This window comes from Tursiops truncatus, chromosome 11 (genome assembly GCF_011762595.2).
Source record: "Tursiops truncatus isolate mTurTru1 chromosome 11, mTurTru1.mat.Y, whole genome shotgun sequence".
Classification (NCBI taxonomy): Eukaryota; Metazoa; Chordata; class Mammalia; order Artiodactyla; family Delphinidae; genus Tursiops; species Tursiops truncatus.
In genome coordinates, this window is record NC_047044.1 from 27,449,382 (window position 1) to 27,471,847 (window position 22,466).

General features: G+C 42.9%; 1 protein-coding gene across 1 annotated transcript in view; it reads right to left on the reverse strand.

The window, feature by feature from the left end:
• PLEKHG7 (pleckstrin homology and RhoGEF domain containing G7) overlaps positions 1-22,466 on the reverse strand; it is an 83,186-nt gene that overhangs the window by 13,449 nt on the left and 47,271 nt on the right. Inside the window, 3 exon segments of the mRNA XM_033866265.2 lie at positions 1,534-1,627; positions 1,985-2,100; positions 3,648-3,822. Coding sequence (XP_033722156.1) covers positions 1,534-1,627; positions 1,985-2,100; positions 3,648-3,822 — 385 coding nt within the window.

Sequence of the window (22,466 nt, forward strand, 5' to 3'; positions counted from 1 at the left end):
ATCCTGCGTCACTGTGACGCCCTCAGGCTGGCCTCTCTGCTTTGGTCTCCTCTTCTAGCCATTTTGGGCATTGCTTCCCATAGCTCTTTCTCCAGCACCCTTTTAAGCCTCTCATGTCCCCGAGCGCTCAGTGGCTTCCTGTTGCCTGCAGTGTCCTGGCTGGGTCCCTCTGGCTTTCAGGGCAGTGGCTATGTTTCTGGAAGCCTGCTAGGGTGAGGCAGCCTGGCCTGGGTCTGGATGCTGCCATTAGCTTGCCAAGGGACCCTGAGCATGACAGACAACCTCCCCGAGTCTCCCCTGTGACATGGGATAAAATGTAACTTCTCTGCATAAGTCACTGGAAGGAAAACACGCATGAAAAAGCCCTTTGATGTAAAAAGCTGGGCATGTCTATCTTTCGAGTTGGCAGTTGCCTGCGGGGGTTATGTCCCAAGCTGACATCTGGCGCTATCCCTAAAAGAGAGCAGGTTCTCAACAGGTGTGTACTGAGTAAGGAATTACTGCCTGGCACCCCCCAAAAGATCTTAGGCAAACTCACATCCCACAGGGCTTCACACACTGCAGGTGCTCAATCAAGATTTTGTGAAGAAATGAAGCAATGAATGAATGCAAATCTCCTTTCAGTCGGGTAGACCTTTCTGATAATATTTACTGAGCCCTGACTCTCTGCCAATGGTTCTTTCAAGTGCTTACACATCCATTAGCTCATTTAATCCTCACACCAAAGAGGGGACACTGCAGCATGGGGGGATTGCTGTTACGTGGCCCCAGGTTACACAGGCAGCAAAGGCTGAGCTGGGAAGGGAAGCTGGCAGGCAGCCTCGGGGATCTCCCTCCTAACCACGCTGCCTTGAGCCTATTCTCTCAAGTGGCTTCTGCCTCCAAGCCTTTTCTCTTGCATTTCATCCGGGATGTCCTCCCTCCTGTCCTTTCACTGAACTACACCCTTCTATCCCCTCGAAGCCCGCCTCCAGTCCCATGGACCACATGAAGCCTTTCCTGGGTACTCCAGCATCAGACTCTCTTCTGGACTTAGACTGCAGGTCTGCTCATTATGGCAGCGCTTCCCAACTAGAGGGAAAGGATTATCCAGAATAGTGACTTTTCTATCCTCCAGTGGTACCTACACAATGCAACGTGTGTTACATAATAGGTTCTCAGTCAACACTGAGAGTATGATTGCCCAGCTCACTGGAGGAGTAAAATGAGGGTGGTAACAGCTGACATTGAGTGGTTACTATATTCCAGACCTTGAGCTAAGCTCTTCACATATGTTACTTCACTTTAACATCCAGCTTATAAGACAGGTATCGTTATCCTATTTTACAGAGAGAAAATGGAGGGCGTGTGGCTAGTTACGTCGTGGTTTGATCAAGCTGGAGTCTGTGTGACTCCATAGGATGCTCTCTGATTCACATCTTCCATTGCCTTGGCCATACGGAAATACAATTCTTGCCACCCTTCGATAAGCAACAGTTGGACAAGTCACAAGGTAGCAAAGATGTTGGGTTTGTAAAGGGAGTAGTTATTTACCTGCAAGAGTTAATTTTCCTTCATAGAGAAGGTGTCTGTTGGTTGCTGACAGGATGTTTTCTGCCATGTGTTCTTTAAAAACGTGTTTCAGGCACTGGCAAAACAAGGGAGGAAATCAAAGAGATGTTGTTAGTGATTGGAGGACAGCATATTCTAGAAGCTGGGGCAACGTACTCTGTCTAGAAAGTTCCTGACATTTGGAAATGCCAGTAAATGCACATGGGAATGGGAAAGAATGGGAAAGAATGGGAAAAATGCTTAGAAGGACCAGTTTAGGAATGGCATGAGGAGGTCAGCCTCCCCACACACAATGTCATGTGGATGAAGGCTTTACTTCTTGCTAGATTTTTAATTCTAGTGGGCAGCTGGGGACTTTGTAAGACTAGTATACTTCCACTTGAATGCCAAACGTTTAGAAAGGGACATAGGTTCTAATTGATCCTTTCTGTACCTCTGGAATGAAAAACCTTTTATCTCTATCCCAAAGTGGAGGCCACACTATAATCTCCTGTAGATGTCTGCATTTTTGAAAATTGTCAAGCCACTTCACTTTTCCTTCAAGATCCCCTGAAAGACAAGACACATCCAGTATCTGTTTAAATGCATGAGGCATTACAGCATAAAATTTAACCAAGATCCGCAGGAATCATTTAGAGATACTGACCGCCCCTGGAGCCAAACCATATCTTAGGTTCATTTAACATATTTCTTGCTGTTTAAATACCTTAGAAAAACTCATTAATTTGAAATCAGCCTCTTGCAGAGAAAAATGAAGCTGAACTAATTTAACTCAGTAAGTTGGAAATGTATTGTGCATTTTTATTTCAATAATACTAACAGTTCCCTTAGTAGCTTTCTCATATTCCCTCCATCACACAGCTTGTGATTACAGGAAGGAAAAAAAAAAATCAGACTAACAAGGACAAACATATCCTTTTGTCTTAATCATAAACATATATTCACTTTATGGTAAGGTTGATTATTTCTTTTGGTAAGAACTCATTTTCTCTTTGAAGGTCTATATTAATTTTCCAATGTTTTTTAATAACATATTGCTATTGAGGTTTTGAAATGATTTTTGAAAACATGGAGGGCAAGTCGTAGACCCACAGAATCACAGGGTTAGGGAATCCTTGAGAATTCTCCATCTTTAAGCTTTAAAGGAAGGCCACAGGGATCTCTTTCCCCAACAATGAGAATTCATTTTATTGAGAAATTCCTAGAAGAGATGTTATCTCCCTCACAAACTTATCAAAATGAGTAATAATCTGCAAAATTACTTTAAAAGTTTAAAAAAGTCTGTCTTTAACTGAATTTTTTGTCTTAATCACTTGATAAGCTGAATTCTAGTTCCTTGGGTTATTTTAGAATTTCAACAAAAAATTTTTAAAAAGGAAAGAAACTCCTAAGTGAATGGTCATTTTATTTTTAAACATGCAAAAGAAAAAGAAATATGTCATTTCTGTACAGCTGATAATCATCATTTTGAATTGTTCCCTTTTGATGCTCCCCAGGAAATCTTGGTTTATGGACATATACCACGAACTTCTTTATTTGAATTTGATTATACAGAGCTACCCAAATAAACTTAAGTCATCACAGGGCTTTCTCTTTTCCTATTCCCAAATTTCGGGTCTAAAGATTGCAGTTGGCATTATATTTAGATTGGCCCTAGATTTCAGTGACCTAAAAAAAATGACGGATGGTAATTTATTCTCCGGAAAGGCTTCCCATGCTGTTTACTCCCATTTGCTTTGTGTGTGGGTTCAGTATGGATGTTAAAAACAAAGTGGCTTCATCATCTGGGAAGTAGAACTTTTCCTGCCTGAACTCACATCTGAAAGCCTTGGAGACGGGGCCACGTCCTGCGTGAACTTGGAGTTAAGAGTTCTCATAGGGTTCGCCAGGATGTGACTGGAGCCCATTGTTTTGAGCGTGTTTGATTTACAATGCAAACTCAAACTGGAATCCACATTTCGGAAAGCCATGACCTCAAGGCAATGGAATTACCTCCTAGGATGGAAGCCCAAATGGTTCCCAGGAGCCAGAGGGTCCCCCAACTCTTTGATTAAAGCTGACACTGGAGCTCTGGGTCACTCATCTCAGGGACTTACAGATTGACTTTTCCACCTTTTCCTTGATGGAATAGATCATGATTTTCTCCGTAGAGTCTGTACTCCTTTTCCAGATGCTCTTCAGCAACAAGGGGTATCGAGTCAGCCTGTGTAGTGGGGCCACTAGGAGCTCAGGTAGGTGAAGGCGTCTGCACTGTTCATTGTCCTCACACCACTGGGGAAGGCAAAAGCAGGTGGATCAGAACATCACTTCTCCTGTCAAGACACTGAGAAGTCCGGACACAAGAAACCCTTAGAGATTTCACTCAGTAATGACATGACACACCTGTGAGCTTGCTAGGAAAATTTATAAGCCATGGACTAGACTTTGCTTTTGAAAATTCCATATTAAATTGTCTTAGCAAGCATCTATCTACCAGTACTAAATTCAGGCTCTGAAATGGGTTTTTTCAATGTGCTTAAGAAGTATTATTGAATATTACTGACTGAAACATTGCTGCTTTCCAATTAAAGAAATGAAAGAATCTTCCTTCAGATATCTTGCCTTCCCAGCAATGGTGATGAAGGACGAGGTCATCAGCACCACCTATAACACCACCTCCTCAATCCTCCTAAATGGGGAAACTGATGTCAAGATTTGAATGCATAGGAAAAGTTTGAATTTGGTTAAATCCCCTAGAAATTGCATACTCCATCAGTGGCCGTGTAAGATGTATTAATATACATATTTCAGGCTTGTTTACCCTTGTCACTGAAGAGTTTAGTTTTGCCCCGTGCCTTCTCCTTTTCCCTGGCCCTTGGGGGAGATTTCTGGTTTTGCCAACTGTGCTCCCACTCTTGCTGCAATGCAGTTAGGAGAACTGAGAGTCAACACTACACAGGTAGACAGGAAAAGGAAGGATTTTTGCTTCGTGGGTCAGTTCCTTGACTCCTTTGTTGGAGGGAATCAGGATAATGAAGAGAAAATGAAAATAGAAGTTGAGGATGCTAAATTGTTCTACATGATACAGAAAAGAGAGGAGAGGGAAAAAGACGTAGACAATTGTCAATAGGGAGAGTTTGTTCAAAGAGGCAGTTGCCAGGAGTACACACAATGGGGAATACATGAAAGGAAACTTTAGTAAGTATTGCTATGGGTGATACATTGGATTTCCATAAATGGTATTTTGAGAAATGCAAGCAACATGAGAATAGCTCCTCCATTTGTTTCATCTGCTGGACTGTTTCTTTGAATGTGACACCGTTTGAACCTGAGGGGTCCCAGCCTTTGTGCAGGTGACACATGACACCTGAAGCCAGGTCTGTGGCTACTGCACACACAGGTACATCAAGAAGTATTATTAAGAGTGTGTTCACTTCCTCTTCTCTCCTCCCACCTGCTCACACCATTCTGGTCCTGAGTTCAGCTCTAAATGGATCCTGCTCTCACACTAAATATTTTTCTTGCTGCGGGCTCTCGCCTCTTCCCTCTTTCATGCTCACTTCAGGCCCAGGTTAAGTCCTGACCCTCATGACCCAGACCCTCAAGACCAACCTCAGGTAGGTCAAGGTACAGTCGGTTCTACTATCTGTAGGTTCTGCATTCTGAAATTCAACGAACTGTGAACTGAAAATATTTGGGGAAAAAAATTCCAGAAAGTTCCAAAAAGCCTGAATTTGCGGCACAGCAGCAACCATTTACATAGCATTTCCACTGTATTTACAATATTTACATAGAACTTACCTTGTGTTAGGTATTATGAGTAATCTAGAGATGATTTAAAGTATACGGGAGGATGTGTATTGGTCATATGCAAATACTATACCATCTTATATACGGGACTTGAGCATCCTCGGACTTTGGTATCTGTTGGGGTTCTGGAACCAATACCCTCTGGATACAAAGGGACGACTGTGCACTGCGGAAGGCTCCCTCTGCTTTCCCAAAGATATCGTCATACATCTTTATGCCCAGGTGTCAGCCCTTGCATTTCAGAGAGGTCGGTACAATTGGCTCAAACCTCCAACAAGTCCAAAACTCTCTTAGATATTTATAAAGAGATATTCCAATGGCTTCTTCTGGCCCCTGGGCTCCTGTTTGTACACATTCTGTTTCTTCGCTGAACAGCATGGGCCAAATGCCACACTTAGCCCTTTGGTAGGTTTCCTGTGTCGGTTTCCACTGTAAACCCATTCATGCCAAACATTTTATGAGTGTATGTGTTTATTTTACTGAAGATTTCAGATCATGGGTAGGGCTCACAGCCCACAGTCACCACCCACCACCCCATTTTGCTGGCTCCATTCTCTTCTTTGAAAGGAGAGAGCTCTCTCTCTCTCTTTCCTCTCCAACTTTCCCCTTTTTCTCTCCTAGCCTCGTGCTTTGCAATTTGTCCTGGTCTTTCATAGCCTGACCATGTCCCTGGAGGGTCGTACCCTCCTACACTAGCAGCTTTATCACATTTCTTTTAAAAACATCCGGGACTCTTCCTTACAGGAGTTCTGCCGGGAGTGATCTTTCCCACCTCCCCACCTACAGATGCCAGGTCAGAAAGGTGCATGGAGGATGGAGCTCTAGGGGCCAGGCTTCAAGGCGGAGGGACCAGCCCCCTGTCTCTGCACCTCAGATTCTTCTTTAAAATGGGGGACGGCACTAGATGACTTCCCCTCAACCAGCTCAAAATGGCAGTGATTCTCATTGGGGTTGGAAGGGATGAAGGGAGCAGGGACTGCAGACGTGGAAAGGCTGGAAGTGGGGAGGAGTGGAAAGAGGAGGTGTGGAGAGGCTGTAGTCTGTGGCCTTAGTGGCTGATTTCCATGCTGAGTCACTAGCAGCAGCATTCCAGCACTACCTGCTGGTCCTTGTGGGAGGCTGGGGAGTTCCAGTAACTGATTTCTCAGCAGCAGTTAGGGATTCCCTCAAAACACACAACCCTGAGCCAGTGCTCCAAATTTCCATGTTGTAGGGAACAGCTCTGGCTGCCAGTACCCACCGGTGTTCAGGGTAAATATAAAAACACCGAATCCCCCCCACATATCAATCAGAAAAGAAACACCAGTGGTAAATAATTCAGACAAAGATCCAGGCAGAGATACTGGAAGCTTTTAGTGTTTTGGAAGGTCTCAGAAGAGCAAAAAAAAAGATATTTGATGATTCTAAAAGTAAAACTATAGGTTTTTTTTTCATCTCTCTATTGGCTTTACTTTTCAGAAACATTAGGGAAAGAAAAAAAATTCTCTGTCATGAGAGATTGGACATAAAAGTCCTTTTCGTGGATGGGTCTAGATCAATGGACTCTGCGTCAGTTTTATAATAAATAAATTTATAGGTGGGAGATCAAGATGGCGGAATAGAAGGACATGGAGCTCAATGACGCCCACAAATACATCAAAAATACATCTATAAGTGGAACAACTCTCACAGAACACCTACTGAATGCTGGCAGAAGACCTCATACAGCCAACACTGCAAGAAAGATCACCGTGTAACCAGGTAGGACAAAAGAAAAAAAAAAGAAAGCAGGATGGGACCTGAACCCCTGGGAGGGAGCTGTGAAAGAGGAAAGGCTCCCTCACCCTGGGAACTCCCTTCACTGGCTGGGAGATCAGCTGGGACAGAAAGGGAGCTTCAGAGGCTCAGAGGAGAGTGCGGCAACCAGCTTACAGCTGGCAGGAGAGAGAGACACCAGCACACCTGGTCCTGGCCACCTTGCTGCACTCCCCAGCCCAAGACATGTGTCTCCTGGTATGAGTGGAGGCTGGGTGCTGAAACTTGGGCTTCAGTGGACAGAGCTGGGGAGAGGACTGGGGGTGGCTCTGTGGAGAAGCTGGAGGGGCTGGAGTGTGGCCTGGGCTGCAACTGGGGCTGTGTGCAGGATGAAGCCTGGGTCCACCAAAGCAGCCCCACTGTTAACAAGCCCTTGAAGGGAGGAGTGGGGCGCCGCCGGAGCAGCCTCACCCGCACAGGGCTCGAAGCGGGCAGGGCTTCGCCTCTACGAATTCTGTGCCAATGGATCGGCGCTGGTGGCCTTGTGAGCACAGCAGCTGAGGGACATCCAGCCTGACTGCCTGCATTCCCGTGGCTGAGGAGGACCTGAGGGCAGTGCCAGCAATGGTGTACGTTCTGAGCACGCACAATGGGTGACAGATGACACCACAGATCGCACTTGCCGGTGGGCAGCTCCTGAGGAGGAATACTCAGTGACTCCCAGTGGGAGTGCTCCAGTACCGCCTACCTCACACCACAGTTCAGAAACAGACATGGGGGCTTCCACCCCAACAACTGGGACGCAGACCCTGTCCCAACAAGGCTGTGACAAGCACAGAGCAAAGAGGAGGCCCCACTCAACTTCCAGCGCAGGCTCTGGTCACCACAGAAACAGTAAGACCCCCTATCAGGGGGATAACAACCAGCATACATGGAGGAAAGACACGGCAGGCATCCATACTAACAACAGCCCTTGCACCAAAAATGAGAGACTCGCATAGACTACAAAGGGAGGCTTCCACGTAAAAACAGCCCTTCAAGACCACAGTAGATAACTGTTTCTCCTAAATAAATGGAGTCAAAGAAATATAAGCAAAACAAAGAAGCAGAGGAGAGTCATTGACAGGAAGACACTGGATCTCACCAAAAAAGATACCCCACATCCAAAGAAAGGAGAAGCCACAATGAGGTGGTAGGAGGGGCACAATCACAATGAAATCAAATCCCATAACTGCTGGGTGGGTGACTCACAAACTGGAGAACACTTATACCACAGAAGTCCACCCACTGGAGTGAAGGTTCTGAGCCCCACGTCAGGCTTCCCAACCAGGGGGTCCAGCAATGGGAGGAGGAATTCCTAGAGAATCAGACTTTGAAGGCTAGCAGGATTTGATTGCAAGATTTGGACAGGACTGGGGGAAACAGAGACTCCACGCTTGGAAGGCACACACAAAGTAGTGTGCGCACTGGGACCCAGGGGAAGGAGCAGTGACCCCACAGGAGACTGAACCAGACCTACCTGCCAGTGTTGGAGGGTCTCCTGCAGAGGCGGGGGGTGGCTGTGTCTCCACATGAGGATAAGGACACTGGCAGCAGAAGTTCTGGGAAGTACTCCTTGGCGCGAGACTTCCCAGAGTCTGCCATCAGCCCCACCAGAGAGCCCAGGTAGGCTCCAGTGTTGGGTCACCTCAGGCCAACAACCAACAGGGAGGGTACCCAGCCCCACCCATCAGCAGTCAAATGGATTAAAGTTTTGCTGAGCTCTGCCCACCAGAGCAACAGTCAGCTCTACCTACCACCAGTCCCTCCCATCAGGAAACTTACACAAGCCTCTTAGATAGCCTCATCCACCAGAGGGCAGACAGCAGAAGCAAGAAGAACTACAATCCTGCAGCCTGGGGAACAAAAACCACATACACAGAAAGACAAGGTGAAAAGGCAGAGGGCTATGTATCAGAGGAAGGAACAAGATAAAACCCCAGAAAAACAACTAAATGAAGTGGAGATAGGCAACCTTCCAGAAAAAGAATTCAGAATAATGATAGTGAAGATTATCCAGGACCCTGGAAAAAGACTGGAGGCAAAGACTGAGAAGATGCAAGAAATGTTTAACAAAGACCTAGAAGAATTAAAGAACAAACAAACAAATGAACAATACAATAAGTGACATGAAAATACACTAGAAGGAATCAATAGCAGAATAACTGAGGCAGAGGAACGGATAAGTGATCTGGAAGATAGAATGGTGGAATTCACTGCCGCAGAACAGAATAAAGAGAAAAGAATGAAAAGAAATGAAGACAGCCTAAGAGACCTCTGCAACAAAATTAAACACAACAACATTCGCATTATAGGGGTCCCAGAAGGAGAAGAGAGAGAGAAAGGACCCAAGAAAATATCTGAAGAGATTATAGTTGAAAACTTCCCTAATATAGGAAAGGAAATAGCCACCAAAGTCCAGGAAGCACAGAGTCCCATACAGGACAAACCCAAGGAGAAACATGCCAAGACACACAGTAAACAAATTGGCAAAAATTAAAGACAAAGAAAAATTATTGAAAGCAGCAAGAGAAAAACGACAAATAACATACAAGGGAACTCCCATAAGGTCAACAGCTGATTTCTCAGCAGAAACTCTACAAGCCAGAAGGGAGTGGCAGGACATATTTAAAGTGATGAAAGGGAAGAACCTAAAGCCAAGATTACTCTACCCAGCAAGGATCTCATTCAGATTTGATGGAGAAATCAAAAGCTTTACAGACAAGCAAAAGCTAAGACAGTTCAGCTCCACCAAACCATCTCTACAACAAATGCTAAAGGAACTTCTCTAAGTGGGAAACACAATAGAAGAAAAGGACCTACAAAAACAAACCCAAAACGATTAAGAAAATGGTAATATGCACATACATACTGATAATTACTTTAAACGTGAATGGATAAATGCTCCAACCAAAAGACACAGGCTCACTGAATGGATACAAAAAGAAGACCCATCTATATGCTGTCTACAAGAGACCCACTTCCGACCTAGGGACACATACAGACTGAAAGTAAGGGGATGGAAAAAGATATTCCATGCAAATGGAAATGAAAAGAAAGCTGGAGTAGCAATACTCATGTCAGATAAAATAGACTTTAAAATAAAGAATGATACAAGAGACAAGGAAGGACACTACATAATGATCAAGGAATCCATCCAAAAAGAAGACATAACAATTACAAATATACATGCACCGAACATAGGAGCACTTCAATACATAAGGCAACTGCTAACAGCTACAAAAGAGGAAATCGACAGTAACACAAGAATAGTGGGGAACTTGAACACCTCAGTTACACCAATGGACAGATCATACAAACATAAAATTAATAAGGAAACACAAGCTTTAAATGACACTATACACCAAATAGATTAAATGATATATATGGACACTGCATCCCAAAACAGCATATTACACTTTCTTCTCAAGTGCACACAGAACATTCTCCAGGATAGATCACATCTTGTGTCACAAATCAAGCCTCAGGAAATTTAAGAAAACTGAAATGATATCAAGCATCTTTTCTGACCACAACACTGTGAGATTAGAAATCAATTACAGGGGGAAAAAAATGTAAAAAACACAAACACATGAAGGCTAAACAATACATTACTAAATAACCAAGAGATCATTGAAGAAATCAAAGAGGAAATCAAAAAATACCTAGAGACAAATGACAATGAAAACACGATGATCCAAAACCTATGGGATGCAGTAAAAGCATTTCTAAGAGGGAAGTTTATAGCAATACAATCCTATCTCAAGAAACAATAAACATCTCAAATAAACAACCTAACCTTACACCTAAAGGAACTAGAGAAAGAATAACAAACAAAACCCAAAGTTAGTAGAAGGAAAGAAATCATAAAGATCAGAGCAGAAATAAATGAAATAGAAACAAAGAAGACAGTAGCAAAGATCAATAAAACTAAAAGCGGGTTCTTTGAGAAGATAAACAAAATTGATAAACCATTAGACAGACTCATCAAAAAAAAAGAGGGAGGGCTTCCCTGGTGGCCCAGTGGTTGAGAGTCCGCCTGCCATGCAAGGGACATGGGTTCGTGCCCCAGTCTGGGAAGATCCCACATGCAGTGGAGTGGCTGGGCCCGTGAGCCATGGCCGCTGAGCCTGTGTGTCCAGAGCCTGTGCTCCGCAACGGGAGAGGCCGCAACAGTGAGAGGCCCTCGTACCGCAAAAAAATAAAAAATAAAAAATAAAAAGAGGGAGAGGACTCAAATCAATAAAATTAGAAATGAGAGGGAGAGGAGCTTCAAGATGGCAGAAGAGTAAGATGTGGACATCACCTTCCTCCCCACAAGTACATCAGAAATACATCTACATGTGGAACAACTCCTACAGAACACCTACTGAATGCTGGCAGAAGACCTCAGACCTCCCAAAAAGCAACAAACTTCCCAAGTACCTGGGTAGGGCAAAAGAAAAAGAAAACACAGAGACAAAAGAATAGGGATGGGACCTGCACCAGTGGGAGGGAGCTGTGAAGGACGAAAGGTTTCCACACACTAGGAAGCCCCTTTGCAGGCAGAGACTGCAGGTGGCAGAGGGGGGAAGCTTTGGAGCCACGGAGGAAAGTGCAGCTACAGGGGTGCGGAGGGCAAAGCGCAGAGATTCCCACACAGCGGATCAGTACCGACCAGCACTCACCAGCCCGAGAGGCTTGTCTGCTCACCTGTCAGGACGGGTGGGGGGCTGGGAGCTGAGGCTCGGGCTTCGGAGGTCAGATCCCAGGGACAGGACTGGGATTGGCTGTGTGAACACAGCCTGAAGGGGGCTACTGTGCCACAGCTAGATGGGAGGGAATCCGGGAAAAAGTCTGGACCTGCCTAAGAGGCAAGAGACGATTGTTTCTGGGTGCGCAAGGAGAGGGGATTCAGAGCACCACCTAATCGAGCTCCAGAGATGGGCGCAAGCCACGGCTAACAGCACAGACACCAGAGACAGGCGGGAAATGCTAAGGCTGCTGCTGCAGCCACCAAGAAGCCTGTGTGCAAGCACAGGTCAGAAGCCACACTTCCCCTCCCAGGAGCCTGTGCAGCCTGCCACTGCCAGGGTCCTGTGATCCAGGGACAACTTCCCCGGGAGAACACACGGCACGCCTCACACTGGTGCAATGTTGTGTTGGCCTCTGCTGCCGCAGGCTCGCCCCACACACTGTACCCCTCCCTCCCCCCTGCCTGAGTGAGCTAGAGCCCCCAAATCAGCTGCTCCCTTAACCCCGTCCTGTTTGAGAGAAGAACAGACACCCTCAGGCGACCTACACACAGAGGAGGGGCCAAATCCAAAGCTGAACCCCAGGAGCTGTGCGAACAAAGAAGAGAAAGGGAAATTTCTCCCAGCAGCCTCAGGAGCAGCAGATTAAATCTCCACAGTCAACTTGATGTACCTGCATCTGTGGAATACCTGAATAGAAAATGAATCATCCCAAATTGAGGAGGGAGCAACGATATATACATTTTTTCCCCTTTTTGTGAGTGTGTATGTGTATGCTTCTATGTGTGATTTTTGTCTGTATAGCTTTGCTTTAACCATTTGTCCTAGGGTCGTGTCTGTACGTTTTTTTTGTTATTTTTTGCTTTTGTTTTCTCTTAGTATAGTTTTTAGTGCTTGTTATCATTGGTGGATTTGTTTTTTGGTTTGGTTGCTCTCTTCTTTCTTTCTTTTTACTACTGAAAAAAATTTTTTTTAATAATTATTATTTATTTTAATAACTATTTTACTTTATTTTATCTTCTTCTTTCTTTCTTTCTTTGTTTTTTCTACCTTTTTTTCTGAGCCGTGTGGAGGACAGGCTCTTGGTGCTCCAGCCAGGCGTCAGGGCTGTGCCTCTGAGGTGGGAGAGCCAACTTCAGGACCCTGGTCCACAAGAGACCTCCCAGCTTCATGTAATATCAAATGGCAAAAATCTCCCAGAGATCTCCATCTCAAGACCCAGCTCCACTCAATGACCAGCAAGCTACAGTGCAGGACACCCTATGCCAAACAACTAGCAAGACAGGAACACAACCCTACCCATTAGCAGAGAGGCTGCCTAAAATCATAATAAGGCCACAAACACCCCAAAACACAACCCCAGACATGGACCTGCCCACCAGAAAGACAAGATCCAGCCTCATCCATCAGAACACAGGCACTAGTCCACTACACCAGGAAGCCAACACAACCTACTGAACCAACCTTAGACACTGGGGGCAGACACTAAAAATAAGGGGAACTACAAACCTGCAGCCTGAGAAAAGGAGACCTCAAACACAGTAAGTTAAGCAAAATGAGAAAACAGAGAAACACACAGCAGAGGAAGCAGCAAGGTAAAAATGCACCACACGTAACAAATGAAGAGGAAATAGGCAGTCTACCTGAAAAAGAATTCAGAATGATAGTAAAGATGATCCAAAATATTGGAAATAGAATGGAGAAAATACAAGAAACGTTTAACAAGGACCTAGAAGAAATAAAGAGCAAACAAACAGTGATGAACAACACAATAAATGAAATGAAAAATACTCTAGATGGGATCAATAGCAGAATAACTGAGGCAGAAGAACGGATAAGTGACCTGGAAGATAAAATAGTGGAAATATCTACTGCAGAGCAGAATAAAGAAAAAAGAATGAAAAGAATTGAACAGAGTCTCAGAGACCTCTGGTACAACATTAAATGCACCAACATTCGAAGTACAGGGGTTCCAGAAGAAGAAGGGAAAAGAAAGGAACTGAGAAAATACTTGAAGAGATTATAGTTGAAAACTTCCCTAATATGGGAAAGGAAATAGTTAATCAAGTCCAGGAAGCACAGAGAGTCCCATACAGGATAAATCTAAGGAGAAACATGCCAAGACACATATTAATGAAACTTTCTAAAATTAAATACAAAGAAAAAATATTACAAGCAGCAAGGGAAAGACAACAAATAACATACAAGGGATTCCCCATAAGGTTAACAGCTGATGTTTCAGCAGAAACTCTGCAAGCCAGAAGGGAGGGGAAGGACATATAAAAAGTGATGAAGGGGAAAAACCACCAACCAAGATTACTCTACCCAGCAAGGATCTCATTCAGATTTGATAGAGAAATTAAAACCTTTACAGACAAGCAAAAGCTAAGAGAATTCAGCACCACCAAACCACATTTAAAACAAATGCTAAAGGAACTTAGCTAGGCAGGAAACACAAGAGAAGGAAAAGACCTACAATAACAAACCTAAAACAATTAAGAAAATGGTAATAGGAACATACATATAGATAACTACTTTAAATGTAAATGAATTAAATGTTCTAACCAAAAGACACAGACTGGCTGAATGAATACAAAAACAAGACCCGTACATATGCTGTCTACAAGAGACCCACTTCAGACCCAGGGACACATACAAACTGAAAGTGAGGGGATGGAAAAAGATATTCAATGCAAATGGAAATCAAAAGAAAGCTGAAGTAGCAATACTCATATCAGACAAAATAGACTTTAAAACAAAGACTATTACAAGAGACAAAGAAAGACACTACATAATGATCAAGGGATCAATCCAAAAAGAAGATGACAATTGTAAATATATATGCACCCAACATAGGAGCACCTCAATACATAAGGTAAATACTAACAGCCATAAAAGGGGAAATCAACAGTAACACAACCATAGTAGGGGACTTGAACACCCCACTTTCACCAAGGGACAGATTATCTAAAATGAAAATAAATAAGGAAACATAAGCTTTAAATGATACATTAAAGAAGATGGACTTAATTGATATTTATAGGATATTCCATCCCAAAACAACAGAATACACTTTCTTCTCCAGTGCTCACGGAACATTCTCCAGGATAGATCATATCTTGGGTCACAAATCAAACCTTGGTAAATTTAAGAAAATTGAAATCGCATTAAGTATCTTTTCTGACCACAACACTATGAGACTAGATATCAATTACAGGAAAAATCTGTAAAAAATACAAACACATGGAGGCTAAACAATACACTACTTAATAACCAAGAGATCACTGAAGAAATCAAAGAGGAAATAAAAAAATACCTAGAAACAAATGACAATGAAAACACGACGACCCAAAACTTATGGGATTCAACAACAGCAGTTCTAAGAGGGAAGTTTATAGCAATACAATCCTACTTTAAGAAATAAGAAACAGCTAAAATGAACAACCTAACCGTACACCTAAAGCAATAAGAGAAAGAAGAACAAAAAACCCCAAAAGTTAGAAGAAGGAAAGAAATCGTAAAGATCAGATGAGAAATAAATGAAAAAGAAACGAAGGAAACTATAGCAAAGATATTAAAACTAAAAGCTTGTTCAGCCATTAGCCAGACTGATCAAGAAAAATGGGAGAAGATGCAAATCAATAGAATTAGAAATGAAAATGGAAAAGTAACAATTAACACTGCAGAAGTACAAAGGATCATGAGAGATTACTACAAGCAACTATACGCCAATATAATGGACAACCTGGAAGAAATGGACAAATTCTTAGAAATGCACAACCTGCCAAGACTGAATCAGGAAGAAATAGAAAATATGAACAGACCAATCATAAGCACTGAAATTGAAACTGTGATTAAAAATCTTCCAACAAACAAAAGCCCAGGACCAGATGGCTTCACAGGCGAATTCTACCAAACATTTAGAGAAGAGCTAACACCTATCCTTCTCAAACTCTTCCAACATACAGCAGAAGGAGGAACACTCCCAAACTCATTCTACGAGGCCACCATCACCCTGATAATAAAACCAGACAAACATGTCACAAAGAAAGAAAACTACAGGCCAATATCACTGATGAACACAGATGTAAAAATCCTCAACAAAATATTAGCAAACAGAATCCAACAGCACATTAAAAGGATCATACACCATGATCAAGTGGGATATATCCCAGGAATGCAAGGATTCTTCAATATACGCACATCAATCAACGTGATACACCATATTAACAAACTGAAGGAGAAAAACCATATGATCATCTCAATAGATGCAGAAAAAGCTTTTGACAAAATTCAACAACAATTTATGATAAAAATCCTCCAGAAATTAGGCACAGAGGGAACTTTCCTCAACATAATAAAGGCCATATATGACAAACCCACAGACAACATCGTCCTCAATGGTGAAAAACTGAAACCATTTTCACTAAGATCAGGAAGAAGACAAGGTTGCCCACTCTCACCACTATTATTCAACATAGGTTTGGAAGTTTTAGCCACAGCAATCAGAGAAAAAAAGAAATAAAAGGAATCCAAATCAGAAAAGAAGTAAAGCTGTCATTGTTTGCAGATGACATGATACTACACATAGAGAATCCTAAAGATGCTACCAGAAAACTACTGGACCTAATCAATGAATTTGGTAAAGTAGCAGGATACAAAATTAATGCACAGAAATCTCTGGCATTCCTATACACTAATGATGAAAAATCTTAAAGTAAAATTAAGAAAACACTTCCATTTACCATTGGAACAAAAAGAGTAAAGTATGTAGTAATAAACCTACCTAAGGAGAATAAAGCCCTGTATGCAGAAAATTATAAAACACTGATGAAAGAAATTAAAGATGATACAAATAGATGGAGAGATATACCACGTTTTTGGATTGGAAGAATCAACACTGTGAAAATGACTATACTACCCAAAGCAATCTACAGATTCAATGCAATCCCAATCAAACTACCAATGGAAATTTTCACAGAACTAGAACAAAAAATTTCACAATTTGTATGGAAACACAAAAGATCCCGAATAACCAAAGCAATCTTTAGAAAGATAAATGGAGCTGGAGGAATCAGACTCCCTGACTTCAGACTATCCTACAAAGCTACAGTAATCAAGACAGTATTGTACTGGCACAAAAACAGAAATATAGATCAATGGAACAGGATAGAAAGCCCAGAGATAAACCCACGCACATATGGCCACCTTACCTTTGATAAAGGAGGCAAGAATATACAGTGGAGAAAGACAGCCTCTTCAATAAGTCGCACAGAGACGAGGGGAAGATGGCAGAAGAGTAAGATGCGGAGATCACCTTCCACCCCACAGATACACCAGAAACACCAGATACACCAGATACACCAGAAATACATCTACACGTGGAACAACTCCTACAGAACACCTACTGAACGCTGGCAGAAGACCTCAGACCTCCCAAAAGGCAAGAAACTCCCCACATACCTGGGTAGGGCAAAAGAAAAAACAGAGACAAAAGAATAGGGACAGTACCTGCACCAGTGGGAGGGAGCTGTGAAGGAGGAAAGGTTTGCACACACTAGGAAGCCCCTTCGCAGACGGAGAATGCGGGGGGTGGGGGGGGGAGCTACAGAGCCGCGGAGGAGAGCACAGCACAGGGGCGCGGAGGACAAAGCGGGGAGATTCCCGCACAGAGGATCGGTGCCGACCGGCACTCACCAGCCCGAGAGGCTTGTCTGCTCACCCGCCGGGGCGGGCAGGGCTGCGAGCTGAGGCTTGGGGTTTGGACGGAGCACAGGGAGAGGACTGGGGTTGGCGGCATGAACACAGCCTGAAGGGGTTAGTGCACCACGGACAGCCGGGAGGGAGTCCAGGAAAAGGTCTGGAGCTGCCGAAAAGGCAAGAGACTTTTTCTCCCCTCTTTGTTTCCTGGTGCGCAAGGAGAGGGGATTAAGAGTGCTGCTTTAAGCAGAGCTCCAGAGATGGGCGTGAGACACAGCTAAAAGTGCAGACCCCACAGACGGGCAGGAGACGCTAAGGCTGCTGCTGCCGCCAACAAGAAGCCTGTGTGAGAGCACAGGTCACTATCCACACCCCTCTTCCAGGGAGCCTGTGCAGCCCGCCACAGACAGGTTCCCAGGATCCAGGGACAACTTCCCTGGGAGAACGCATGGCGGGCCTCAGGCTGGTGCAACGTCATGCCGGCCTCTGCCACCACAGGCTCGCCCCGCACTCCGTGCCCCTCCCTCCCCACCCCTCCACCCCCCCACCCCCCACCCCCAGCCTGAGTGAGCCAGAGCCCACGAATCAGCGGCTCCTTTAACCCTGTCCTGTCTGAGTGAAAAACAAGACGCCCTCCGGCGACCTACACGCAGAGGCGGGGCCAAATCCAAAGCTGAGCCCCTGGGTGCTGTGAGAACAAAGAAGAGAAAGGGAAATCTCTCCCAGCAGCCTCAAAAGCAGCAGATTAAAGCTCCACAATCAACTTGATGTACCCTGCATCTGTGGAACACATGAATAGACAACGAATCATCCCAAATTGAGGAGGTGGACTTTGAGAGCAAGATTTATGATTTTTTTCTCCTTTTCCTCTTTTAGTCAGGGTGTATGTGTATGCTTCTGTGTCAGACTTTGTATAGCTTTGCTTCCACCATTTGTCCTAGGGTTCTATCCATTCGTTTTTTTCTTAATAATTTTAATTTTAATAACTTTATTTTATTTTACTTTATCTTCCTTCCTTCCTTCCCTCCCTCACTCCCTCCCTCCTTTAGACAACGAATTGTCCCAAATTGAGGAGGTGGACTGCAAGAGCAAGATTTATGATTTTTTCCCCTTTTCCTCTTTTTGTGAGTGTGTATGTGTATGCTTCTGTATGAGATTTTGTCTGTATAGCTTTGCTTCCAACATTTGTCCTAAGGTTCTATCTGTTCGTTTTTTTCTTGTTTTAAATTTTTTTCTTAATAATTTTTTAATTTAATAACTTTATTATATTTTACTTTACTTTATCTTCTTTCTTTCTTTTTTTCCTTCCTTCTCTCCTTCCTTCCTTCCTCCCACCATCCCTCCCTCCCTCCCGCTTTTCTTTCCTTCCTTCTTTCTTTCCTTCTTCCTTCCCTCCTTCCTTCCTTCCTTCCTTTCTTCCTACTTCTACTAATTCTTTTTTTTTTTTTAACTAATTCTTTATCTCTACCTTTTCTCCCTTCTATTCTGAGCCGTGTGGATGAAAGGCTCTTGGTGCTGCAGCCAGGAGTCAGTGCTGTGCTTCTGAGGTGGGAGAGCCAACTTCAGGACCCTGGTCCACAAGAGACCTCCCAGCTCCACATAATATCAAATGGCGAAAATCTCCCAGAGATCTCCATCTCAACGCCAGCACCCAGCTTCACTCAATGACCGCAAGCTACGGTGCTGGACACCCTATGCCAAACAACTAGCAAAACAGGAACACAACCCCACCCATTAGGTGAGAGGTTGCCTAAAACCATAATAAGTCCACAGACACCCCAAAACACACCACCAGACGTGGACCTGCCCACCAGAGAGACAAGATCCAGCCTCATCCATCAGAACACAGGCACTAGTCCCCTCCACCAGGAAGCCTACAGAACCCACGGGACCAACCTTAGCCACTGGGGACAGACACTAAAAACAACAGGAACTACGAACCTGCAGCCTGCAAAAAGGAGATCCCAAACACAGTAAGATAGGCAAAATGAAAAGACAGAAAAACACACATCAGATGAAGGAGCAAGATAAAAACCCACCAGACCTAACAACTGAAGAGGAAATAGGCAGTCTACCCGAAAAAGAATTCAGAATAATGATAGTAAGGATGATCCGAAATCTTGGAGATAGAATGGACAAAATGCAGGAGACATTTAACAAGGACCTAGAAGAACTAAAGATGAAACAAACTACGATGAACAACACAATAAATGAAATGAAAAATACTCTAGATGCGATCAATAGCAAAATAACTGAGGCAGAAGAACGGATAAGTGACCTGGAAGATAAAATAGTGGAAATAACTACTGCAGAGAAGAATAAAGAAAAAAGAATGAAAAGAACTGAGGACAGTCTCAGAGACCTCTGGGACAACATTAAACGCACCAACATTCAAATTATAGGGGTTCCAGAAGAAGAAGAGAAAAAGAAAGGAACTGAGAAAATATTTGAAGAGATTATAGTTGAAAACTTCCCTATTATGGCAAAGGAAATAGTTAATCAGGTCCAGGAAGCACAGAGAATCCCATACAGGATAAATCCAAGGAGAAATACGCCAAGACACATAATAATCAAACTGTCAAAAATTAAATACAAAGAAAGCAATTAAAAGCAGCAAGGAAAAAATAACACACAAGGGAATCCACATAAGGTTAAGAGCTGATCTTTCAGCAGAAACCCTGCAAACCAGAAGGGAGTGGCAGGACATATTTAAAGTGATGAAGGAGAAAAACCTGCAACCAACATTACTCTACCCAGCAAGGATCTCATTCAGGTTAGGAGGAGAAATTAAAGGCTTTATAGACAAGCAAAAGCTGAGAGTTCAGCACCACCAAACCAGCTTTACAACAAAGGTTAAAGGAACTTCTCTAGGCAGAAACACAAGAGAAGGAAAAGACCTACAATAAGGAACCCAAAACAATTTAGAAAATGGGAATAGGAACATACATATCGATAATTACCTTAAATGTAAATGGACTAAATGCTCCCACCAAAAGAAAGAGATTGGCTGAATGGATACAAAAACAAGAGCCATATGTATGCTGTCTACAAGAGACCCACTTCAGACCTAGAGACACATACAGACTGAAAGTAAGGGGATGGAAAAAGATATTCCATGCAAATGGAAACCAAAAGAAAGCTGGAGTAGCAATTCTTATATCAGACAAAATAGACTTTAAAATAAAGACTATTAGAAGACACAAAGAAGGACACTACATAATGATCAAGGGATCGATCCAAGAAGAAGATATAACAATTGTAAATAGTTATGCACCCAACATAGGAGCACCTCAATACATAAGGCAAATACTAACAGCAATAAAAGGGGAAATCGACAGTTACACATTCATAGTAGGGGACTTTAACACCCCACTTTCACCAATGGACAGATCATCCAAAATGTAAATAAATAAGGAAACACAAGCATTAAATGATACATTAAACAAGATGGACTTAATTGATATTTATAGGACATTCCATCCAAAAACAACAGAATACACATTTTTCTCAAGTCTCATGGAACATGCTCCAGGATAGATCATATCTTGGGTCGCAAATCAAGCCTTTGTAAATTTAAGAAAATTGAAATTGTATCAAGTATATTTTCCGACCACAACGCCATGAGACTAGATATCAATTACAGGAAAAGATGTGTAAAAAATACAAACGCATGGAAGCTAAACAATACACTACTTAATAGCGAAGTGATCACTGAAGAAATCAAAGAGGAAATTTAAAAATACCTAGAAACAAATGACAATGGAGACACGAGGACCCAAAACCTATGGGATGCAGCAAAAGCAGTTCTAAGAGGGAAGTTTATAGCAACACAAGCCCACCTTAAGAAACAGGAAACATCTCGAATAAACAACCGAACCTTGCACCTAAAGCAATCAGAGAAAGAAGAACAAAAAACCCCCAAAGTTAGCAGAAGGAAACAAATCATAAAAATCAGATCAGAAATAAAAGAAGAAGAAATGAAGGCAACAATAGCAAAGATCAATAAAACTAAAAGCTGGTTCTTTGAGAAGCTAAAGAAAATTGATAAACCGTTAGCCAGACTTATCAAGAAAAAAAGGGAAAAGACTCAAATCAATAGAATTAGAAATGAAAAGAAGTAACAACTGACACTGCAGAAATACAAAAGAGAGATTACTACAAGCAACTATATGCCAATATAATGGACAACCTGGAAGAAATGGACAAATTCTTAGAAATGCACAACCTGCCAAGACTGAATCAGGAAGAAATAGAAAATATGAACAGACCAATCATAAGCACTGAAATTGAAACTGTGATTAAAAATCTTCCAACAAACAAAAGCCCAGGACCAGATGGCTTCACAGGCGAATTCTACCAAACATTTAGAGAAGAGCTAACACCTATCCTTCTCAAACTCTTCCAAAATATAGCAGAGGGAGGAACACTCCCAAATTCCTTCTACGAGGCCACCATCACCTTGATACCAAAACCAGACAGGGATGTCACAAAGAAAGAAAACTACAGGCCAATATCACTGATGAACATAGATGCAAAAATCCTCAACAAAATACTAGCAAACAGAATCCAACAGCACATTAAAAGGATCATACACCATGATCAAGTGGGCTTTATTCCAGGAATGCAAGGATTCTTCAGTATACGCAAATCAATCAATGTGATAAACCATATTAACAAACTGAAGGAGAAAAACCATATGATCATCTCAACAGATGCAGAGAAAGCTTTTGACAAAATTCAACACCCATTTATGATAAAAACCCTGCAGAAAGTGGGCATAGAGGGAACTTTCCTCAACATAATAAAGGCCATATATGACAAACCCACAGCCAACATCATTGTCAATGGTGAAAAACTGAAAGCATTTCCACTAAGATCAGGAAGAAGACAAGGTTGCCCACTCTCACCACTCTTATTCAA